At 33.3% G+C, this 22,986-nt stretch overlaps 1 protein-coding gene across 1 annotated transcript in view; it reads right to left on the bottom strand.

Moving 5' to 3' along the window:
- Positions 1–22,986, bottom strand: part of LOC107438423 (uncharacterized) — a 175,304-nt gene that overhangs the window by 8,941 nt on the left and 143,377 nt on the right. Inside the window, exons 9-14 of the mRNA XM_016050716.3 lie at positions 16,295–16,392; positions 13,634–15,005; positions 9,184–10,022; positions 6,868–7,138; positions 4,021–4,368; positions 966–2,429 (exon numbers count right to left, since the gene is read on the bottom strand). Coding sequence (XP_015906202.2) covers positions 966–2,429; positions 4,021–4,368; positions 6,868–7,138; positions 9,184–10,022; positions 13,634–15,005; positions 16,295–16,392 — 4,392 coding nt within the window. The remainder of the gene's footprint in view (positions 1–965; positions 2,430–4,020; positions 4,369–6,867; positions 7,139–9,183; positions 10,023–13,633; positions 15,006–16,294; positions 16,393–22,986) is intronic.

Raw genomic sequence — 22,986 nt, 5'->3', positions numbered from 1 at the left:
AGGAAAAGATTGTTTAGAACTTACATTTGAAAACCTGTTTGTGCCAATACAAAAAAAATATGCATAAAAATTCAGTGCTTGCCGAGAAATCGAATGATGCAAAGTAGGGTAAGATAAGAAAGCTGGGTAAGATGACGAGTTTAGCATTTTTTAGACGCAATCATAAGAAAAGATTGCTTACAGCTTATTTTTGAAAACTTTTTTGTATCTGGCAATAATACAAAAAAAAAAAAAAATGAAATTCAGTGTTTGCCGAGAAATCGAATGATGCAAAGTAGGGTAAGATAACAAAGCGGGGTAAGATGACGAATTTGGTATTTTTTAGACGCAATCATAGTTATAGATGCAATCATAAGAAAATATTGTTTACAGTTTATTTTTGAAAACCAGGTAACAATGCTTTCTTAAAAGCTGGCATTCTGTAATTTTTGAATGCATTCTGTAATAGGGTGAACAACCTGCTGCACTGGAGCAGCACCTGAATAGAATCAAAAGCATTCTATACATTAAAAAAAAATTTAAAAAATCGGAAAACTTTTAATTACTCAGTCGTTACTTTTGAACAGGTTCAATTTGCACAGATTGCATCATAAATTTGTGTGGTAAATGTCAAATAAATTTCTTAAATTTGTTAAACATCTGTAAAAAGATAAATACATTTCTTGTTTTGTGCTTTTAATGAATCTAAATTGATAATAACTGATAACAATTTTCTCTGTCAAAAATATTGAGGAATTTTAGAGAATTCTAAATATTTAGGGGGGTATCTATTCACCGTCACTGTTAACGACAGCCATGTATATATGAAATCTGATATTGAAAAACCTTTTATTTTATACAAATATGTATCTAATAAAAAAATGTTGTTAGTACCTAAAACACTGATATTTATATAAACAACATATCTAAATATACATGGGCACTGATTAACCTGCAATGAAAGTAATCAAGATCTGTAACTTTACCTGAATATTCAAAAATGTAGAGTTTTCCGTTGTTGAATGCTGCAATACCTCATATCCAAAGATTGTAGAAGAGGAAGTGCATTCTTCACATTCAATATAAGCACCATGAAGAATGATTTGGATTTCTTTCTGGAGACTCTTCCTGGACCCTGCACCACAGTCGTCAATATTCATGGCCGCCATCCCGTAAGGGCAATCCTTGTTGAGGTAATTGTGCAATCCTTCCGCAATCGATTCTATGATTTTAACCGTTTGGTAAATATGCTCACTATGTGTAAAGTCAGTGGAAGACAGTTTTTCTTTACCCGTACATACCGGAGTATATTGTTTTTGGTGGACTACACTATTTGGAAGCTGGCATTGGAAGCGACGTTGCCAGAATTCTTCAAACCAAGAATCTGGAATGGGAGCATGATTCCACAAAGTTAGCTTTTCGTAGAATTGCTTATATTCTGGCATGTCATAACTTTCCATTTTCAACGTCAAAGCGTCGAAACTGGCTCCTTTCAAGTTCTCCATGGCATAGGGATTGTTACCCCACGTTTCCGTGCCGATCCAGATATAGTTGGATAAGACATAACTGATTTTTATAGCTTCGATCATATTCTGAACGACTTGGTCGTTGTCCACTAAAGACACGACAATCTTAGCATCTCTGCTGAGGCCATTTTGGATATTTGTTAGCAGAGATTCCTTGTTACTGTCTGGCTCAACTATAACAACGTTCCCTAAACAAATTCCCTGTTTTTTAGCCTCCTTCGAAAATTTGTAATATCCAGAGCGACCGAAGTCCGTATTACTGTAAACTACATTCACGTATTTCCACCTGAATTTTCGGATGAGTCCAATGAGAGCTTGTATTTGAGACATTATAGAGGGCGCTGTGTACAGAAGATCGTTGTATTCGTTGGTTTCCATCCTGTCCACTGGAATGGCAATTTGCATGATCTTCAAGGAATCAAATATGGGAGAAGATTCCCTCGATATTTCGCTACCAAATGTGAGGGCTGCTAAAACTGATTTTGGAGGGACTTTGATGTCGGGCATGACCTCATTCTCTTTTGAAAAGTAACTGTACAGTTGATCTTCGCCTCTCTGTGACCTGTCACAGTAGTCGAAAGTCATGACTCCAACCTCGACGCCAGGAACAATTTTGGTATTCTTGTTAATCTTGTCGACGGCAAAGGCGATTCCAGACAGGTGATGAATCATCTTTTCATCTGTCAGATCACCGCAGCTGAAGAAACTGCTTCCCTTCTGGTGCACAGGCATGGCGATAAGTATCGAAAAGTCTTGCTTTGGAACAATTTGCATCGTGGACGTAAAGATGTCGGTCGATTTTTTATCGCAATCTGAACAAGTCGATATCACGTTGTACAAACTTATTTCTTTTCCGAGTTCATTGTATGTCTTAACCTTGCTGAAGTTCAGTGCAAGGCCTTCATCTGGTGAATAGGTTCCAACCTAAAAAAATTATTAATATTTTGTGAAATGCAGTATGATTTGACTATTTTCATACTTTCTACAGACATAATTCACTAATATTTTTATAATAATTTCTACTTTGTACCTTAAAACAATTAATATGTACTCTGTTTACACATAATAAGAGTTAACATATATTCTAGTTGTACGTTATGATGTCCCGGAATAACCTGGTTTTTAGGGTGGTCGACCCATGTCCAAAAGGTCGTGGGTTCGTTCTCCGCTTGCCTAAGAATCCCCGTGTAGTAAATGGTGATTGATGCACGATAAATCTGTCCGGTTACAAAGTCCTCCATGTTCCCATAACGAATTAAACCTCTGGGGGTACTGCATTGAAGATAGATCGTTCTCTGGTACAGGTCAAAATTACGATCTGTGGAAGAATGAATGGATGTATCAATGGGTTCGCGCTAAGGGATGTGAGGTGTGTGTGGCTGAAGTCGTAGTTTTGGCCATAGATGATGCCACTGTAAAACAAGAAACACATCCTCTGCCTTAAAATTCACTTGGTTTCATCAAGCAGGCATGCTGATATTGGTAAGTGACATTAGAAACAACAAAAGCAATGCTATGATGTTATAACATTTGTGCATAATGGAACTTGGATATCAGGAAGCGACGTAAATCGTTGGAAAATCATGGCATTCGTTCAAGCCACCAATCAGAAGCCAATAAGGATTGACACACACGCGTACCTTCACTTACAATTAAATCTGATCAGAAAATTGATTCAGAGTGATAATAAACCAAGCTTAATTGCTGTATCGTTAATCCCCCACCGACTACACCCACGTGTCACTTGGTTGGTCCTAATCACGTATTCTCGAGTTGAAAATACCCAATTCTAATTTGAACACTAGATATCAGTGTATTTTGTAAAAATATTATTATTGTAAGTGAACAAACAATTAATTTCAAAGACACTATGTCTGATATTGACTATGCTGTTAGCACAAGCATGTAATAATCAGTATTAATCAAGGCTTACAAATATGTATTAATTAATGCTTCTATTTTGTCACTTTTATTATTAAGTGTATAATAGATTGTTAACTGGTTAAATCGGGAACACTGCTTTAATAATAACTGCTCTCCTTAACATTTGTATCTAACGTTTTTACGGCTACACGGTTCCAGATAAACTTAAAAGGCGGTGTGTAGGTATACTAAAGTGGGTAAGTGCAACAAGATAATATAAGAAGATTTCGATTTGAAAAATAAAGAAGTGAAATACAAAGTTGTAAAGCATCATAGATTTAATTGGTGCCTACCTAGCGGACATGGATGTTAAGAAGGAATTGACTTTCTCTTGTGGCGTATAGCCACTTTATTGTACCTATATATCACTTTTATGATTATAGTTTGAGTCATTGAATAGTTAAGTGCGAGTATGTCAACTTTAATGGATATCCTGCATCCCAAATTTAAAGATTAAATACGTAGTAGTTATCATGAATATTGAATATGCAAAATATGCAAGTTACTTCATAAACTTGGATCACTTTTACTGAAATATTCTTAAAAATTAATATCATAAACACCGAAAAGTGTTAAGAAAAACAATGCTTACGTTTACGAAAGCGTGAGCATTGCTTCCAACTTGTCTGAAATTCAAAACGTCGAGAGTGTTTGCGTAGAACTTGCGGTTGGTGAACTTGAAGAGTTTGCCATCGGCTCCGGCAAACGATGCATCCCTTGTCAAGTTGAAGAGAAGGTTCCTCACTTGGGGATCGCTGGACATGGCCGGACAAAGTCCTCGATCCATTCCCGGACAAAGCTGCTGACGTAGAGTCTCCAATCCAATTCCCACACTCAAAACGGAATTGATGACTTTAGATACACTGGAGTCTTGCATGACAGTGATGTCTGCCAGGGTATGACGCTTTTCGTCGCAATTGTTGCCACGGCATTTAAATACCTGTAAAAATATGTCCTTTATGAAGTGAAATAGAATTTACTATTACAAGGTAAAGAGAAATGAATTTTACTTAATGCGCTGTAATTGGATGTTAGATACAACAATTTTCATTCGTTTTCGATAGAGTTCGAAGATATATCGATTTATCGACTTAAAATAGCGATGTTTTGAAGATTCTCAAAAAATATATATATCGCTGAAAACATGTCTTAAGATAAATATTGAATAGATGATTATTATTTACAGCGATAATGAAGAACTCAATATCAAAAACTATAAACATCGAATACGATATTTTAGCGAGTATTCTCAAAATTTCGATATGATCACGATTGCTACTCATTTTCATTAGGTTTTAAATAGAGTTCAAAAATATATCTATTTGTAGAAAAATATCAACATTTTTAAACATTAAGTTAATGGTTTAAAAATAACTCATCAAGATTTATCATTAAAACCATGTCTTAATACCGAATATAAGATTATTATCAGTAACGAAAAAGTTGAGATCTCACCATCGAAAATAATATTGTATCGAGTATTAACTATAATGATAGTTAAAATTTCAATATTATCACGATTACAAACCATGACGATAAATATGGATAAAAGCTTATGACACTATCGCGAGTATTATCTATAAAGGATATAATCGAATACTGTATTGTTGTTAGTGTTGATACAATTAGTTTGGGTAAAAAATATTGAGCGAGATAAAAATGATCCAAAAATATATAATAATTAAATTCGAAATAATATCGTAATATATAGTTAAAGATTAATTTTCGACGATCTATCACTGTTTTAAAATGTCATTGTTCCTCATCAATAGTATTAGAGCGATTCGGGGTATAAATTCGTATGCTTCGTTTTAACTAGAACAGCATTCAGCAATAATATTTGCTCTACTTTGAAGTGAAATGAATAGAAAGTTTCTTTCAATGCATCCGTGATGCCAACTTGTGATGATTTTTATACCATAGCTTCGAATTATTTTCTTATTTTTGTTTAAGTAGCACCCCTCCGTTGTAAATGAAACTTACATCAGAGTTTTCCCTAAATATTTTTAGAAGGGTGGCCTTCCCTGCCTTGCTTCTCACAGAAGTAAACACACCTTTATAAAAAGTGTTGTCTCCTTTTCATTCGGAAAAAAATGCTCTTTTTTGTTTTCAGTAGCAGAAACCATGAATTTCAGATTAGCATAACTACTGCAAATTATTTTTATGCTAAGTTAATCTTAAATATTATTATTTCTCATATTTATTTGAGTATTATTAATTCCATTTTGAAGGGCACTAATTTAACTAGACAAATTTGATATTATTAGCAAGATTAGTGCCCTCGGAAACTAAAGGAACCCTTATTTTTAAAAAAAATCAACCGACTGGTTTTTATTTTTTATTTTTTGTGAGAGCTTTGCTTATGTACAAACAACAAAATGAGTTTTAATGTATTTAATAACAAAAATACTATCAATAATCAGAATATGTTAGACCATCTAAAGGAATACTTAGAATTGGGTACTTGCTTATGACGCATATAGCTTATGACGTCATATAAGCTATATAGCTTATTACGTCAGAGCCATCCAATCTTTATCAGGAAAATGGCGTATTAAAGTTGAGCTCAACTTTAATTAAAGTGTTAATTAAAATAAAGTTAATTAAATATAGAGCTGTATCGCACATCGAATGAGTTGAATTATAATTCTTTCTCGTCCATTTTGTTTTATTCAACTTAGATTATATATGTATTTAATAGTAACCGTGATATATTTTTTGTTTTGTGTACCTGGTAACTTCGGTGCGTAACTCGTTTGTTTATGTTTCACGTGACTTCATGGCGGTCTTTTTGTAAATTCTCTGTGTAAATATGGAGTGAAAGAATTGAAATCTTTGATAAAGAATCTTTGTGAAAGAATTTAGAATGTGTCATTTAAGAGAATTGATACTTGACGGGATCGGCTCAATCGAAATGGAAGGATCCCATTAATGGGAAAAAAGGTTTGTACCTTAATCGAAATAAATAAATAAATACATAAATAAAAAGTCATTCAGATTTGTTGAAAAAAATGAAATGCCATAAAAAATAATAACTTTGGCATTTCTGAATATTTTAAAATTAAATAATCTTTAATATCATAATACAGGGTGTTCCAAAATTATCTTTACACCACCTGGCTTGAAATTGATTACAGACTGGAAGTGCTTAGGGCCACCAATGGTGAGCATGTTGAAGTGTGTTAAACAAAACTTTATTAGTTGCAGTAATACATGCAAAAGACAGAATATAAATATCTTGTTTATTTTCAAAGTTATGAGTTTTTGAAGTTGTAAAGAGAATTTTGGAACATCCTGTATTTTCTCTTCTACATAATGTAAGATTTTCTCGCCGGTATCACGCTGCATGTAAAAATTTATATTGAAAAATATTGAGGTAAAGTACCTGTTCCCAAAATGTTCAATAAACGTTACTTAAAGAAAAGGTCATAGACAATACCTGTTCCCAGTAGTCTCTGAACCAAGGGTTTCTTGAATTGTTCTTGGGATCCAGACTGCTGAAGTATTGTTTGAAAGGGAAGACTGTAGAGTATCCCGGCTGCATCATGATGGCACCGAGGGAAGCAAGTGGGAACTCATGAAAAGAATCCATGTTCTCAAAGGTAACCCACACAAAATCTCCAATCTCTAACCGTCCGGTATCCAAGTCTTCTCGAACACAATCGAACAAAAGAGAAGAATCTTTGTTGGTCAGGAACAGAACAACAACTCTGAAAAGAAACAATTGCATTTCCTATCAAAGTTACTGTGAATGACCGATTGTTGACTGCTACTGGTGAATGTTGACAATCACATAGTCGCTTTGGCCAAGGTCCGAAATACATACTAGGTCTAGTTAAGTTTCACTGCTCGGTATACATTTTCCCGGTATGCCCTTCATCAATGTTTTTTTTAAGATTCAGTTCCACTGCCCTGTAAACATTGGCCCAGTGTGCTCAACACTGATGTTTTTTTAAGGTTAAGTGCCACTACCCGGTATACATTTAACTAGTACTCCGAACACTGATGTTTCTCCTAATCTATCCTCAGCGAATCCTAGAATAAATATAATATCAACGAATAAATTAATATAAAATGGGATGTAACAAATATTTCTGACTTTCTCTAAAGCGACTCTACGATTGTGGACATTCACCGATGAAAGTCGACATTCTCTTGATTTTGGTCATTCAAGGCAACATCAAAATTTTTTTTCGAAAAAAAAAATTCTTATGAATGTAGAGTTCAACCACGGGGGGGGGGGAGAAAACGATTGACACAGTTATAGAGGGTTCCCTTCGATGCGTTGAAATGCATTTCTCTATTTTAAGATTTAACGTTCAATGGTTTTCCACCGGTAGGCAGACTCTGACTAAAATATCAAGCAAAAATTTAATCTTGTAAAAAAAAATTAGTCAAGAAAATACATTTTTTTTTTCTCCTTCATAATAAGACAAAACTTTAAACACCTCGAAGAACTTGGTAAATACATTCCATAATGCGTAATTCAAAAGTATGCATTTTTAAAAACATTTTCTTGAATGTTTGTGTTGAAACTGATAAAAATAAAATAATTAAGTATAAAGAAATCCTTGTTTTTTGCATTCATATCACCGCACACTCGCATGACATTAGCCTTTGCTAACTTTAAACAATGTTTTCTCAAAATGACGTTCAGAAAGTGAGTTTAATAGGTGAGGGCAAGTTTTTAATAAATACACAATTGTCTAATTTAATTGAGATTAAAAGTACCATTCTCTGACCCCTCTACTACAACTTAGAATGAAGAAAAACATGCTAGTCACTTCTCCCAGTCTCCTCCCCACGCTTTCAAACCGCAAGTTGATATTTTTAGTTCTGAATTCCTCACTGACATTGGATTCTGAATCACTAAGACCAAATGAGAGAACGTGTAATCCGATTATGTTTATCGAATAGAATGATGACGCAAGCCATTGAAAAAATCGCTATCTAGTAGGCCAATTGGGTACTTGCACTTCAAGAAAATCACAATACCCATAGATGTGACAGCTATGACGTCAGCTACAGCTCATCGCTTATAAACAAAATGGCGTGTTAAAGGTGAGCTAAGTTTCCCCACATAAGTCAAAATGCTAATAAACGTGAAGTTGCGTAAATACAAAGCAGTATCTCACAGAGATTTAGCTGAAATATAATTCTTTCTTGTCTACTTTTTACTTAACTTCGATTTATTATTTGTTTATGTATTTTGTTGTAATCGTGATATATTTTAGTTTTGTGTACCTGGCAACTTTGATGCAGAATTTGTTTGCTTATGTTCCCCATGCGTGCCTTTGTGTTAAATACGAAATAGATAGTGAAGGAATTGAAATCTTTGTGTGAGAATATAGAATGTATCATTTAAGAGAATTGATACTTGACGCTGTTGCTTTACTCGAAATAGAATGGAAAGAACAGTTGCTAACGTAAACAAATGCCACGTTTCAGCAATCAATCAGAATTGAGATACCCACACTACGTCACTTGCAGGTATCTCTTTGGACGGATAAAAATAGAAAAAGTTAGTAAAATGGTTTAGTAAGAGAAATTGAAATGAATTTGAGGAAAAAGAGCTTAATGGTAGATAACATTGGGAAGTTGTTTATAAAACTTATTTTTCTAATGAAAATCGATTAATTTAGAGATTAACGAAATTAAATTCATGTTGAATATTTACAACTTACGAAAAAGTATTTTTTTAGTAAAGGTTCTTAGTAATGTTAAAATCGATTTTTATGGGTCAATGTCAACATACCTGGCACCTTGTTTCATCTTTTCTTTGAGTTTGTTTACAAGTATCTTCATGGCTGCTTTGGTAAATGTCGATGGAATTTTTTCAGCTAAAGCAAAACTAATGTCACGTGTTTCTGCTTTTTGTTTGAACGAACTGAACAAATCAGCTTCTCTCCAAGCAACATCAGAATAGAGCACCGACACATAATCCCATTTGAAGTGTTTCAGAAGGTCAACTATTGCACCAGCTCTAACGTTATTCGGAAGAGAAGACCTCAAGAGCGTTGGAAATTTTTCCTCGTCATTGAAACTGGTAGAGGTTATTTTTGGCGCGATTGTCATCATGCCAAACGGCATGGCAACATCTATGATGGGTTGAATGACATTATCCGACTGAGTAGCGATCAAACCTAAGATTTGCTTCACACCAGGAATATTGTGGGATAATTCTTTGGAAGACAATGAACTACTGAAAAAGTTGGCAACATCTCTGGCGGCTTTTTCCTTGCTGCCACAAGTATCGAATATTATTGCTCCAAGATTGATGCCAGGTAAAATCTGTGGACTGCTATTGATCTGATCCAGTGCCCAGAGGAAAGCTTCGAGACTTTGAAGACCGGAGGTGGCAACGGTGGTGTTGCATGATAGAGGATTGGACGAGGGTTCGTGAATGTCAACAGATGTCGCCAAATAAAGGTGATCTTTGGAATCGAGTATGACAAAATCAGTGGGACGTTTCTGACACATTCCACAATTTTCAGTACAATCTGATGTCATTTTGTCGACACCTATTTCTTGACCATTAGAGTTGTAGACCACGATTTCTGCTAATTTGTTGAGGTGGGAGTCATATGTACCAACCTGAAACGTGAAATGTGCACTTTGAATATATTTCTGACTGAAAGGTTATACAAGATCCCATAAAATTGAAATTTTAGTTTGGTAAGATTTTTGGTTAATATTGTATTTAAAAAGGACATTGTAACTTTATGAGTAGGAAATTCACATCTTTTTCCCTTTCTAGCGGTTATTTTTTGTCTAAGGGATTTATAATTGGTAACTACTATAGAGTGTTGTACAATGCTTTATAAGAAAAATAATATATAAATACACAGTCATTTTCTTTTTTTTTTACAAGTAACAAATTAAGCTATGAGTACATAAATATCAAAAATAAGAGTAACAAATAAACTACGTTATAAAATTTAGGTTAAATACGTTATGAATATTAAATAAACTATGATATGAATATTAGATTAACAGCATTATGAATATTACACGAATAAAGTTAGAGCATTATATGATCCATATTACGAATATGTGATTAGCTAAGTTATAAATATTATAAAAATTACGTTATGAATATTAGATGAAATAAGTTATGAATATGTACGGAAGAATTCAACGCGATGACAATGTAATTCCCCCCCCCCCACCGCTATTAGCAAAATTTATCACTCCATCATCTTGGCATACAATTTATTGTCAATAAAAATTTATTTATTTGCTTAACCCCTACTTGCTTCCACAGGGGGCATATTGAGGTTTAGTTCAAATACATAAAAACCAAAAGATCACAAAATTCCAAGAATATTGTAATTTAATAAATTGTGGAAACATATAGTGTTAGGAAAGATTTAACAGTTTGAAGAAAATGATCCGCATAAATTAAATATTTACAGATCTTAATCTACAAAGCGTTTATGATATCAATACATATGATACGCAGTGAACTAACATGGAGCTTTATCAATAAGTCTGGTAGACAAGATGTACTCAAAACAAAATGAAGTAACAGATATAAAGATGATTCCTACATTTGGCATAGAGTGAAAAAAGCAGATATAGGGTAGAATTGTACAGTTCGCAAAATTTAAAATTAATAACTGAATAACTTTTGATCTTATGATCGGACCTTCTCCATCTTAACGATTTGAGGGGGTGACCTCAAATATGCTAATTTGTTGGGGTAGACGATATTTTAAGTTACTAAATCAGACAAAACGTACTTTCTATGAATAAACATACCTTTTTTCGACAGATTCGGATTTTTGACAGCCAAAATATAGGGGGTAACCTCAATCTGGGACATAGGGTTCTCATAGTTTGGTCAGGAGAGAGATCCAAAGTTCAGACCCCCCCCCCTGATGCTAATTTTATTCCTTCGCCCTACCTTGAGAACTTTTTAAGCGAATAGAAAAATATCTGCACACAGTTATAAAATTCGTTTATCCAAAGATAAATTCGTGCAGAAATAAATTTTAGTAAATATTTACTATATTTTATTATTTTATCTAGAAATAGTTGAAATTTTTTTTGACTGTAAGGTATATAATATTTTGCACCAGTTTAAAGTATCTAATTTTACATGGCAAAATACAAAACTTAAGCAAAATCGGTTGAATAGTTCATGAGAAATCGAATTTTAAAAAAGTCGTATTTTTAAAATTTGATTTCTAATCGACTGTTTCACCGATTTCCTTCAAATTTTGTATTTTCTCATGCAAAATTATATACTTTAAAATTATGTAAAAATTTATATACCTTACAATTCAAAAGTTTTACGACTGTTGTTAAATAAAATAATAAAAAATAGTAAATATTTACTAAAATTTATTTTTTGCATGGAATTATTTTTGTATAAATGAATTTTATAATTATGTGCAAAGATTTTTCAGTTCGCTTTGAAAGTTCTCGAGATGCAGCGAGATACGCAAAAAAATAAAATTTATATTAGGGGGTCCAAACTTTGGATCGCTCTCATGACCAAACTATGGGGATCCTATTTCCCACATTGCGGCTACCTCCTATATTTGGGGGGGGGGGATCAAAAATCCGAATCCGTCCTAAAAAAACGGTACATTTATTCAAAGAAAGTCGTTACGTCTGATTTCGTACTGCACTAATTAGTTCGCGTATTTGAGGTCACCCCTTCGAACAGCTAAGATGGAGTCCTAGAACATGAAGATCCGATCATTGAATCAAAAGTTGTTCATGGTGGTCCTTACTCTTTTTTTGCGCACAGTACTTTTAAAATTGTGAAGAATGCAGACGTAGAGAAGAAATAACCGACAGAAGAGCATTTACAGTTTGTCTATTTCATTTGTACTATTAATTGCCATTCAAAATATCGATCGGATTCCGATTAACTAGAGATTTCATATTTCAACTGAAGCTTTGTGAAGGATAACGATTTTCTACCGTTACTTGATCGTTATAAGTCATCGCTAATAGAAAATTTCCGACTAGCTATAGTGTTCAAATTAAAACTGGAATTATACAACAATAGAAGTTTCAATCGCTTTACGATCATTAAGATCTAAAGTCATTGACATTTTCAAGTAACAAATCGAATTTATAACCAATAGAAATTTTTGCCATCAACTACATAAAAATCTCAAAACTAAAATAAGTCTCATAAAATTTTAAAACAATAATAATAATAACAAAAAAAAAGATTTTAAGAAACTATGTAAAATAAACTAAAAATAAGAAATTTTATTCAACATAAGAGAAAGCAACAACGGCGGAAGGCAAAAAGTCTTCTTAATAGGACGCGATTCCGCAATAAAAACTTTTCATGACTAATTTTGTTGCACCTCCATTTTAAAATATTAAGTTTAAAAATGAGTTCAAATAAACTTAAAGTTTCAAATGCTTTTCAGCATTGTTCAGCAGATGTTCTTAAAATATTAAAATGCAAACAAATTATTGCAGAATTACTTCCCCACTGTGAACACAAGGGGAAAAGGCAATTTTGCAGTTGGATAGGGTTGCTTTATTGCTGGAATGGTTGCTCGTAATAGGGTAACCATTTTTTGTTACTTATCTTAGCATTTGGCTAATATTATTATTTTTTCAAGTAATGCTATTATCTCATTGTTTTTCAACGATGTTTGTAAAGGAAGGAAAAGTAATCACAGACGCTCTAGAATTAATATCTGTTTAATTTTGTGTATTAACACAACATTTCTTCCAATCATCCTCTTCATCAACGACGCTGCCGTTTAATTTACATTTGTAAACGTCATCACATAGAATTGAAACGTCGTAAAAAAACAAACTATCCGATGGGTCCAAGTGTCAATTATTTCTATGCAATTTTTCTCTCAGCGGACAGAAATAGTTGCTGATATTTCAGGCTACTGTGATTTCTATATCACACGAGGATTTTCGTACAATTTTGGGAGAAAGTGGAAGATACAATTACAAATACGATTGACTTGCCGGTTTCGTTGCCGATAATTTTCATCGTGTGATATACCCATAAGTAACTCTGCCATAATTTGTTTGCATTTTGAGGAAAAAAATCAGTATTTGAAACTTTATGGTTTATTCTAGGTTTAACTCAATATTTTAAACTACTACTTAAAAGGTGAAAAATAAATTTCCGCGAACCATTTATCCCACGGCCTCTCAAGTAGAAAATACTGCTAAGTTTTAAAAAGATTTATGAGAAAATGAATTCCTACCTTTTGATAAACAAAGTTCTTGCCAGAAGCTCTTCTGAAATTAAAAATCTCAATGGGAAGGTTACCGTAACCTTGTTTCGTAAAGGAAAACATTTCTCCCTTTGCATCCAATCTCGATGATGCCGTTTCCTTAACATAGTTAAATAAATGCTCTCTCAGACCAGGTGTTTGTAGCATTTTAGGACAAAGACCTGTTTCCGGATGGCAGAGTTCATTTCTGAGTCGAGCAAGACCCGCTGAAACCGCCAACAATCCTTGGATCATGTTGATTGTACTCGAAGACGGGACATATTCGATGATTGCATTGTTGTTAGGTACGGAATTGCATTTGTCTCCGACGCACTGTTTCTTTTGATCCCACAGCTCTTGAAACCAAGGGTTTCTCTTATTGGATTCCGGTTGCAGCTTTTGATAGTGCGTCGTAAAATCTTCGACTTCCCCCTGCTGAGTTTTAAGAACTATCACTCCAGTGGCTTCATTTTCGAATGCTTTAAAAGATTGCAGATTGACGATCCAATCTCCGCTTGAAATAATAATTAAGTCACCTCTGCTAATGAGTCCAGCTATGACGGCACGGTGGACACCTTGTAAAAATGATCTGGTAGTTCGTTCGCTGGTAAACATAATCACAGCCCTTGCTCCTAGCTTTTTAGCTTCGACCACCTTCTTTACCAAATCTTCCATTTCTAAATCATCCATGCCTGAAGCAGATAGTTCTGACGAGAGGCAGATATCTTTCTCTTTGGCAAGAACTTTGAAAGATTCTAACATCTGATGGCTACGTTCTTCAAGATCGTAAATAACAGTTATAAACTTCCAACCTAAGTTCGTCAGAGTATCGACTGTTGCTTTAATCTTCTTCTCAAAGGGTACAGCCACTTGAAGAAAATGCTTGACCATATCCTTCACGGGTATAGAATCCCTTATGGAAACTGTAGTCACGTTTAAAAGAGATATTATTGACGATGCCGCTTTAATTTCTTCGGACGTTCCATCCACAACGAATGCTAAAGAGGTAGGGAGAGGTCCCAAGTCTTCCTCCATTTCTTTCTTCTTAGCATTTACGAGGTAATTTGATAATTTTTGAGTTATCTGTACTGGTGTGGAACAAGTATCAATTGCGACAACATTTAAACGAATGTCCGGTAAGAACTCGGTGTCCCTGTTTATTTGATCGACGGTCCACAAGGCTGCTTCGAGGTCTTGTATGGATTGTGGGTTGACTTCCTCGCTGCACATCAGAGGATTTTCACCTTTTTTGTGGATTGGTAGTAGTATGGGAATTGAGATCTCGTCCGACAAGCTGACGGACACAGAATCCGGGGATGAACCCATGCCGATGTATGGATCTTCAAATCGTGATTGGCGAATGCTGTAAAAATTAAATATACCAATTAAAGTCCGGAAGTTGTATAACAGCATTTAAATGGAATACAGTATCTTTTAAGACAAAGAGAAAATATTTAAGGTTTTTTAAAAATACTGTGTTGTCTTAAAATAATTACTCCAAACTAAGATAATAACACTAAATTTTCGAGTACGAGATATGTTTCAACATAACCTAATCTCGTACTCTAGTTTCTGCTTATCGAATGTGGAAGAAGTCTAAAACCAAAGAGGAAAAAGAAGTACATGACGGACACACGGTAAATCAAAATTGTCCATGTTTAAAGAAGTAATCAAAACAATTAATTGGAGTAAAAATGGAGATCAAGACACTAAATTGGAGTAAAAATGGAGACTACCTATGTCATCTTCGCTTTGCTCTTTTATCTTAACACGCGCATACAAAAAAAGAAATTACCAACTCTGAATCAGGATTTAAAATGAACTTTTAGAAAAAAAAGTCATTTTAGTGCTAATTTCCTAAAAAAGGGAAAGAGTCAAAAGAATGAAAGTTTAAGAAGTACGCAAGTGATTAACAATTTACACGTACACGTACATCATGCACAGTACACGAAACTACAGGAAAATAACAGAGGAATTAAAACCAGTTGCAGTTCATTGGTCCAAAACAGCATTATATACTAAATAGTATTATAAGATAATAATAAAAGTAAAAAGGAGTAATATTTCTGAGAGGTAGAGTTTTTAATGAATGTATGTTACCCACATAAAGCAGAAATTTAGATTCTCAATAACAGATCGATACAAGAAAAGAATTGTTATAAGATATTTGTCAGGCTTTAAGAGAAAGTGAGTAGAATGAATCCATGGACATCGAGAGAGAGTTTTCGATGCCATGGGAAAAATGTAACACTCAAAATAGCAATGGAATAACCCTATAGTGTGAAAGACTGGATTTAAAAAAAAAAGAAAGACGCAGAAATTTGAAACAATTTTGGACTGTGACAATAAGAGTCATAAAGAGTCATCTTTCTTGAAGGAAAAGTTAATACCACGTGATATTCAAAAAAGAGACCCTGAAAAAGATAGTCCAATAAGATTAAAAAAGCTAGAAATCGAATGTTTCGAAAAATGTGGAGAAAGACCTTCACCCAAAAGTGAATAGATAATGGTTGAGGTTCATACGTCAAAATCACGAGGATCAGTTTAAAAAAGATTATGTTAGGTTAATAAAACGAGAAAAAAAACCGATGATTTTAAGCACATTTATAAACTCCGTATTTATATTACGCAGAAGAAAAAAACTAATCTTACCTGATGCAATCTTTGCAAGCCCCCTTCGGACACACAGATGGGAGGTAATGGAAAGAAGTGTCCAAAACCTTAGCTTCATGGGAATCGTAAGCCAAAACCTGTAAGAAAAATAATAATTAAACAAATTTATTTTAAAAATCATGTAATGAAATTTAACGAAGCATATCGCGTTTCTGCCGCAACCCAAAAGAAATCATTTGACAGAGTACTTCTTTTGTATAATCTGAACAGGTTTAGAAAGACTCTGGTTAAGAAGGGGAAAAAGTAGTACAGAGTGCACCTTTATTAGTTAGAAGTCGAGTTAATCTCCTTAAAGGCTTAACTAAACACGACTTTTTACAAAGAAACCATCAACAATTTCGATGCAGATGAATACGGGAATAACTAGTTCAGGTAAATAGTTATAAAAGACATAATTTAGGGCTAATATGGATATTTGAAGTTTGCCTACTATGCCTAAGTTGCACACCTACACTACCTAAAGCTAGCACACCTAAGTTGCACTACCTAAATAAGTCAGGTATTGTTTCTCGCGTATTTATTTAGACTGAATTGAATAATACTCCAAAAACAAGTCCAGACCAAAAAATGAGCACTAATTAGTAGGTATGATCGTGAACGTTGGTTTATACATGGCATATCTTGGGGTGGTCTTTGTTGATTATCTAGAGCAAAAATTTTTATTCTTGTGGTTTAGAACTTGGCCACTATCTATTTTTTTGCCTATTTATTTTAGTATTTACATTTAGTATTTATTTTAGTAACTACTTAATCATGTTTTTAAACTTTTTTGCTTATGAAGAATGGTTTTGTTGCGGATAGCTATCGTAGCGTTGATTCTCACACGCATCAATTTACTCCTCATTTGTCTAAAACCTATAAAAAAAAAGTACCGCCTCCAGTGAATCGGAAAAAATGTAGTATTAAATATTGATTTATATTTGACTCATCTTCAGTAAAAGTGTTTTATTCTAACTACGTTAAATTAACATTAATTTTTTTTATTTTTAAAAATTCTCTAAATTTGGTGATAAAAAGCGTTGTTTGGTAAGAACCATTAGAAAATGATGAAAGCAGGTTGTTGTATATTCGGTAATGCACAAAGGTTAGCTTTGAGTGAATATTTGTCTTATTGATTGAATATTTAGACACAGGTCAAATGCCCGAAGCGTTTAAACTTGGTGAATATTTGGCATCTGTTGGCAGACCGAATATCTATTAGTCTGAATGCTAGTAAATATTAGTTACCTGTAAACAGGATCAAATGCTTGAAACCTTAAAATCTAGTGAATATTTCTGATCTGTGAGACAGGTCAAATACCAAAAACATTGTAGCCTAGTGAATGTTTGTTATTTTTAAACATTTGTCAAACGCATAAAATCTTTGCAACCTCGTGAATATCTGTAAGCAGGCCAAATACCTCAAACTCAGAAACGTAGTAATTATTTGTTATTTGTAGATAGGCCAAATACAAAGACTCTGAAAGCTAATAAATATTTGTTATCTGTATACAGGTCCAATGTTAAAACACTGAAATCTATAACAATGACTCCTCGTTTCCTGTACTGAAACCTAACGTTTCTTATAGACAAAATGTCTAGTTTTAATAAATTAAGAAAATGACTATATTTGTTTTATGTTTAGATTTATTTTATTTGTTTTCTTTTATTCGATTATTTATACGATTCTATTTGTTTTATGTTGTGGTCTATTGTATTTGCTTTATGTTTTGTTTTATTTTATTTGCTTTATGTTTTGGTCTATTGTATTTGCTTTATGATTTGGTCTATTGTATTTGTTTTACTCTATTTCATTATTTATTCTATTCTATTTGTCTTGTTTTATTCAATTCTATTATTTATTCTACGATTCCATATATTCTAAGTTTTGGCAAATCAATTTTTATTTAAGTAGAAATAATCATATTAAATTTTTTATTTTCTAAGCACGCCTATTAAATATTGTTTTTTTAATGTCATCGAGATAGGAAAAAAAATCTTAAGAAACCACTCAACTAAATAATTATAATGAAGGCATTTTATTTATTCGTTTATTTATTTTAGTTAGAAAAAAGAGTTGGGATAATCTCATTAAACATTTTAAAGTTTTTTCTTAATTTAATTTTTGCTGATTTTATCTTTTAACGCAGAGAAAAACGTCTTCAGACTCAAAGCCGCCTACGCTTTAGGAAAAAAAATCGATTTTCTGGAAGATTATTAAAAATTTTAATCCCGTCAAAGTAAAAAGACTTTCTACTCTGTCTTTTATTTTTCTAAACACTCTTTTTTTTCAGTTTAGTTTCAACAAGATAATTTTTTTTCTTCACTGCCATGAGTTTATTCAAACAAAATTTACATTTTCTACGTAAGATGAATTCGAAAATAAATATTTATGAACCAGAAAGATATTAACAATTGATTTAATGAAAAGAGAAATCCTTGTTTGACATTCGTATTAAAGAGGGATAAGAAAGTAGTTTTCAGTTCGGCCATTTCATTAAAAACTGTTATTTATTTTATGCTAATATATAAATACTTTTGAGACCTGGTAAATTTATTAAACACGAGATTTGTAAAAAAAAAATATTCTGAAAATGAAAATTTCTTTCAAGATGCGTAGGATTAATAAGTACGCAAACAGTGCAATTATTAAACCAATTCTTAGAACAAATCTCATTCTTCTTACTAAATCATTCAATATCATTCTTTTTTACTAAAACACTACTACAATTTTATTGACTCGATTTTGTGCTTTTGAAATCTAAATGTTACAATCAAAATTTGGACAACTTTCAGACTAGTTAGAGCACTCACATCGCTGCAAGACATTCGTACCTAATGACAATCCAAGTTCAAATCGTTTTTCGATCGCTGCGAGTAGAATTTTTTTTCCCTCCATCGCAAAACTTATTTAATCGTCAATACAAATTGTCACTACTTTTTTTTTTGTTAGAATGCTCGAAACAGAGTTCGTTGCTGAATGATAATACAAGTTATCTTTGATTCCTATCACTACAATCAGAATGTATAGTAGTACCTTCTTTTATGGCCAAAACGCGGTCAAATGAAATTTCGACTATTTAAACCTAGAGCAAATTTCAACTAGAGTTCTGTGCTTTATGTCAATTTTGATGCTGGTATTTCCATTATCGCCTTTTAACTTCGCTCTCGCCAAGGAAACAGGTTTTGATGCTTTCAGTCATATCTTCCTTAGTAATGATCGTTATATTTCGACAGCACTTTTTTTTATCGTTTAAATATTAATTCACGTCCCCTTATGTGCCTATAATTTTACTTTATTTTTCAGAAGGATTCTAAAAAAATATATGAAATGCTGTCCTCACGGAACATCCTGCATAACTAATTTACCACGTTAATCGGTATAACTTACCCTGTAACGGTATAACTTGACGATGTCATGTTACCGTAAGTGATAAAATAAAATAGTGGCTTATCATACGCGGTTCTAAATTTCTGAGGAAAATGGTTAAAAAACAATTGCTTTAATTGTTATTTTATCCTATTCAACCATAATTGCCAACTAACCATAATGAATATGGTATTTAACAGAGAAAAAAACCCATTCATTGATTGTTTTAATTTAATACGGTAAGACAACCAGAATTTTATCCGCGTTAAATAGACATACAGCCAATCAAAATCAAGTACACGTTCATTGAGAGCTGGAAGCTAAGTCATGTGATAAGGATTATGAATTCACATTTTTATTTCCCACTATCGATTGCCTAACAGAGGCCAAATATTCTCACAGAAATAAGTTTGCGGTGAACAACTTATGAGGCCTCTTAACAAATGGGCAGTATTTGTTTTTTGAGACGCAGTAATGTTGAGTGTGTGGTACCTGGTGATTTTTCCCCCAAAAATTCATTTTTTATTTCGAAAAGTAACAAGGTTTTGACAAAAATTTTTCGCCATAGGAATTCAAATTAATATTAGGTGGATAAATAAAAGGTTAAGTACTTTTTTTTCACATAACAAGGTATTTGAGATATCTAGAGTATACTGAATTAATTTTTTAATTTCATTCGATTTCCTGCCTCTGTGTAATATCAAGGTTCTAAGCCAAACCAAATGTAAGGTTTACCCGAAAACTCCTTTAATATAGAGAGATAGTTGCAATGTATATAAATAAAACAAAACGTATATAAATATTTTTTATGCATAAGTCCACAATTCTCATTAGGACTCGCTCATTAGACCACAATTCTCATTGGATGTTGGACTCGCAAAATCAAGCCATAATCCAGAAAATAGTGTCCCAATAGTTTAAGCGGGAGAGCAGTCGATGGTTGGTTAGGTTAATTTCACTATTTGTATATTTCGCTAAATCTGGAAAAATTTATAAGCGAATCAAAAAGTATTTGCATGCAGTTATAATATTTGTCTATGGGCCGGGATAGCCTGGTCGGTAGGGCGCTGGGCCCATGTTCGACAGTTCATGGGTTCGAACCCCGCCGGCCGAAGACTCCCCGTGTAGTAAAGTGACTGATGCACGTTAAATCTGTCGAGTCGCAAAAGTCCTCCATGTTCCTATAACAAATCAAAACCTCTGGGGGTAGTGGATTGGAGATCGATCGTTCTCTGATTCAGGGATCTGTGGATGAATGAATGGATGGGACTGCCCTATAAAACGGGTGTGACGTTTGGTGTTGCAGAAGTCGTATTCTTGGCCATGGATGGAGCCGCTGAAAAAACAGGAAAAGCACACTCTGCCTTAAATTTACTCGGTTTCACCAAACAAGCTTGCCCGTGTGGCAAGTGGCATCAGAACCAACCAACCATATTTGTCTATTCAAAGATAATTCTAAGAAAGAAATAATTCCTTGAAGTATTTTATAATGATCTAAAACATTTTGAATTGTAAGGTATACAAATTTTTACGTCACTTTAAAGAATATAATTTTGAACTACAAAATTCAAAAATTGAAGTCTTTTAGATTTATTTAAGGCTTTGAGCCATAAAAATTGAGCCTTCGTAGTTGAAAATCCGATCATTAGACCAAAAGTTATTCGTGGTGTGCACTTTTTTATTTTGGCCACTGTACATACGTTTCCATATAATGGCGGTCGGCCCTGTTTAGATCAAAACTCCATCAGACAATAAGTTCGAGTGATACTGCTCAACGAAGAAATATTTCAGCAAATTAAGTAAATACTTTTTTTATTTATTTTTAGACTTGCTTGTTTAAATTTCCATTGAATCGAAAAAGGTGTTCCATTGGTAGTTTAGAGCATACTTTAACAATTATTTAATTTTAGTTTCCTGAAGTTAAGTTACAATTACACACACAATTAGTACAATTAAATACAACGCGAATAATTTCGAGACGTATTGGGGGTAACGTTACCGAAGTAGTATTTTGAAATGTATTTGAATACCATAAGTTTCTTTTGTAGATTCTTATGCTTTTAAACGTTATTTTTGTGCTAATTTAAAACTTAATTCAGCAAATTGCCTGGTAATCTATAAATTAAAATTGAAGTGGCAATTCAAGAGTAAAATTTTGATAGTGGTAAATTTTTGTTAACACTCGTTCAATAATGCTATAAGCATAGTTTCTTTTTCACTTGAACTTAAAATCCAATGAAGTAAAATAACCGTAAATAAAGTAAAATATAATGCAAGTAAATAAATAATTAAAATAAATATGAATAAACAAATAAATAAAATAAGTATACGTACTAAGTGCTAAACAAACGAGAAAGTTTATAACATAACTAAATAAAACATTTATGTATTATATGAGGGTTGTTCTTTTAAGGGCCGTTTTTAAGTAAAAACCAAAAGAAAGAAAATGTTCAAGAAGCAAAATTATTTTCAGCTTCTACTTGCGTTTCACGTTTTTTCACCATAGTTGCCAAGTTTGTTTAAACATACTTTACAACTAGATTTAGAATTCCCTCATCATACAAACTTGTCGTCTGCACCGTGAATCAAGAGGTCACGGCCGTTTACACGGATTCGTCATCGTCGTAGTGATTGCTGCAAAAATGATGTTTGAAATATCGAAAAAGATGAAAATCACTCAGAGCAAGGTCTGGGCTGTAAGGAGGGTGATCCAAAACTTCCCAATTCAAATAATCCAATAAAGCTGGGATCTGAACTGCGGAAAGAGTCTTAGGCTAATGTAATTCCCTGTCAGCATGGCAGGGAATTTTGTTACTTCACAAATTGTAACTTCAAAAATCTGGTAGTGAATGCGTGCAGCAGACAGATTTTTTGCCGACTAAAATCGCATTACTGTCTGTATGCCGTGCGTGGCGGGCGATTTGTTAAATTTGAACATCTTAAAGACACAGAGCTGACCGTGCAGTTTACCTACATAGCTGCAACTGAACACAGTTGTTCCCAAGGGAGGCCGAAACACGACAAAAACACTCGTTGAGACGCACGTGTCACCTATTAGTGCACACAGCAAAACGTTCCTTACTTAAAAATTACATAATAGTGCATATATATACATAATACCTCGTATAATAGTGTTATGAATTTGTAAATATGTGTATAATTTTGTGAATATTCTTTTGTTTTGAGGCTAAATATTTCAAACGGACTCTAAATATACAATTTCGTTAGAAAATTTGCAAGAAATTCGCGCAATTCTAACGTCATTTAAAGGGAAAATAAAGCCTCATGTATTACTAATATCAGACACGGTTTGGAAGACATT

This window comes from Parasteatoda tepidariorum, chromosome 8 (genome assembly GCF_043381705.1).
Source record: "Parasteatoda tepidariorum isolate YZ-2023 chromosome 8, CAS_Ptep_4.0, whole genome shotgun sequence".
NCBI classification, from domain to species: domain Eukaryota; kingdom Metazoa; phylum Arthropoda; class Arachnida; order Araneae; family Theridiidae; genus Parasteatoda; species Parasteatoda tepidariorum.
This window is presented reverse-complemented; position numbering and strand designations above follow the sequence as displayed.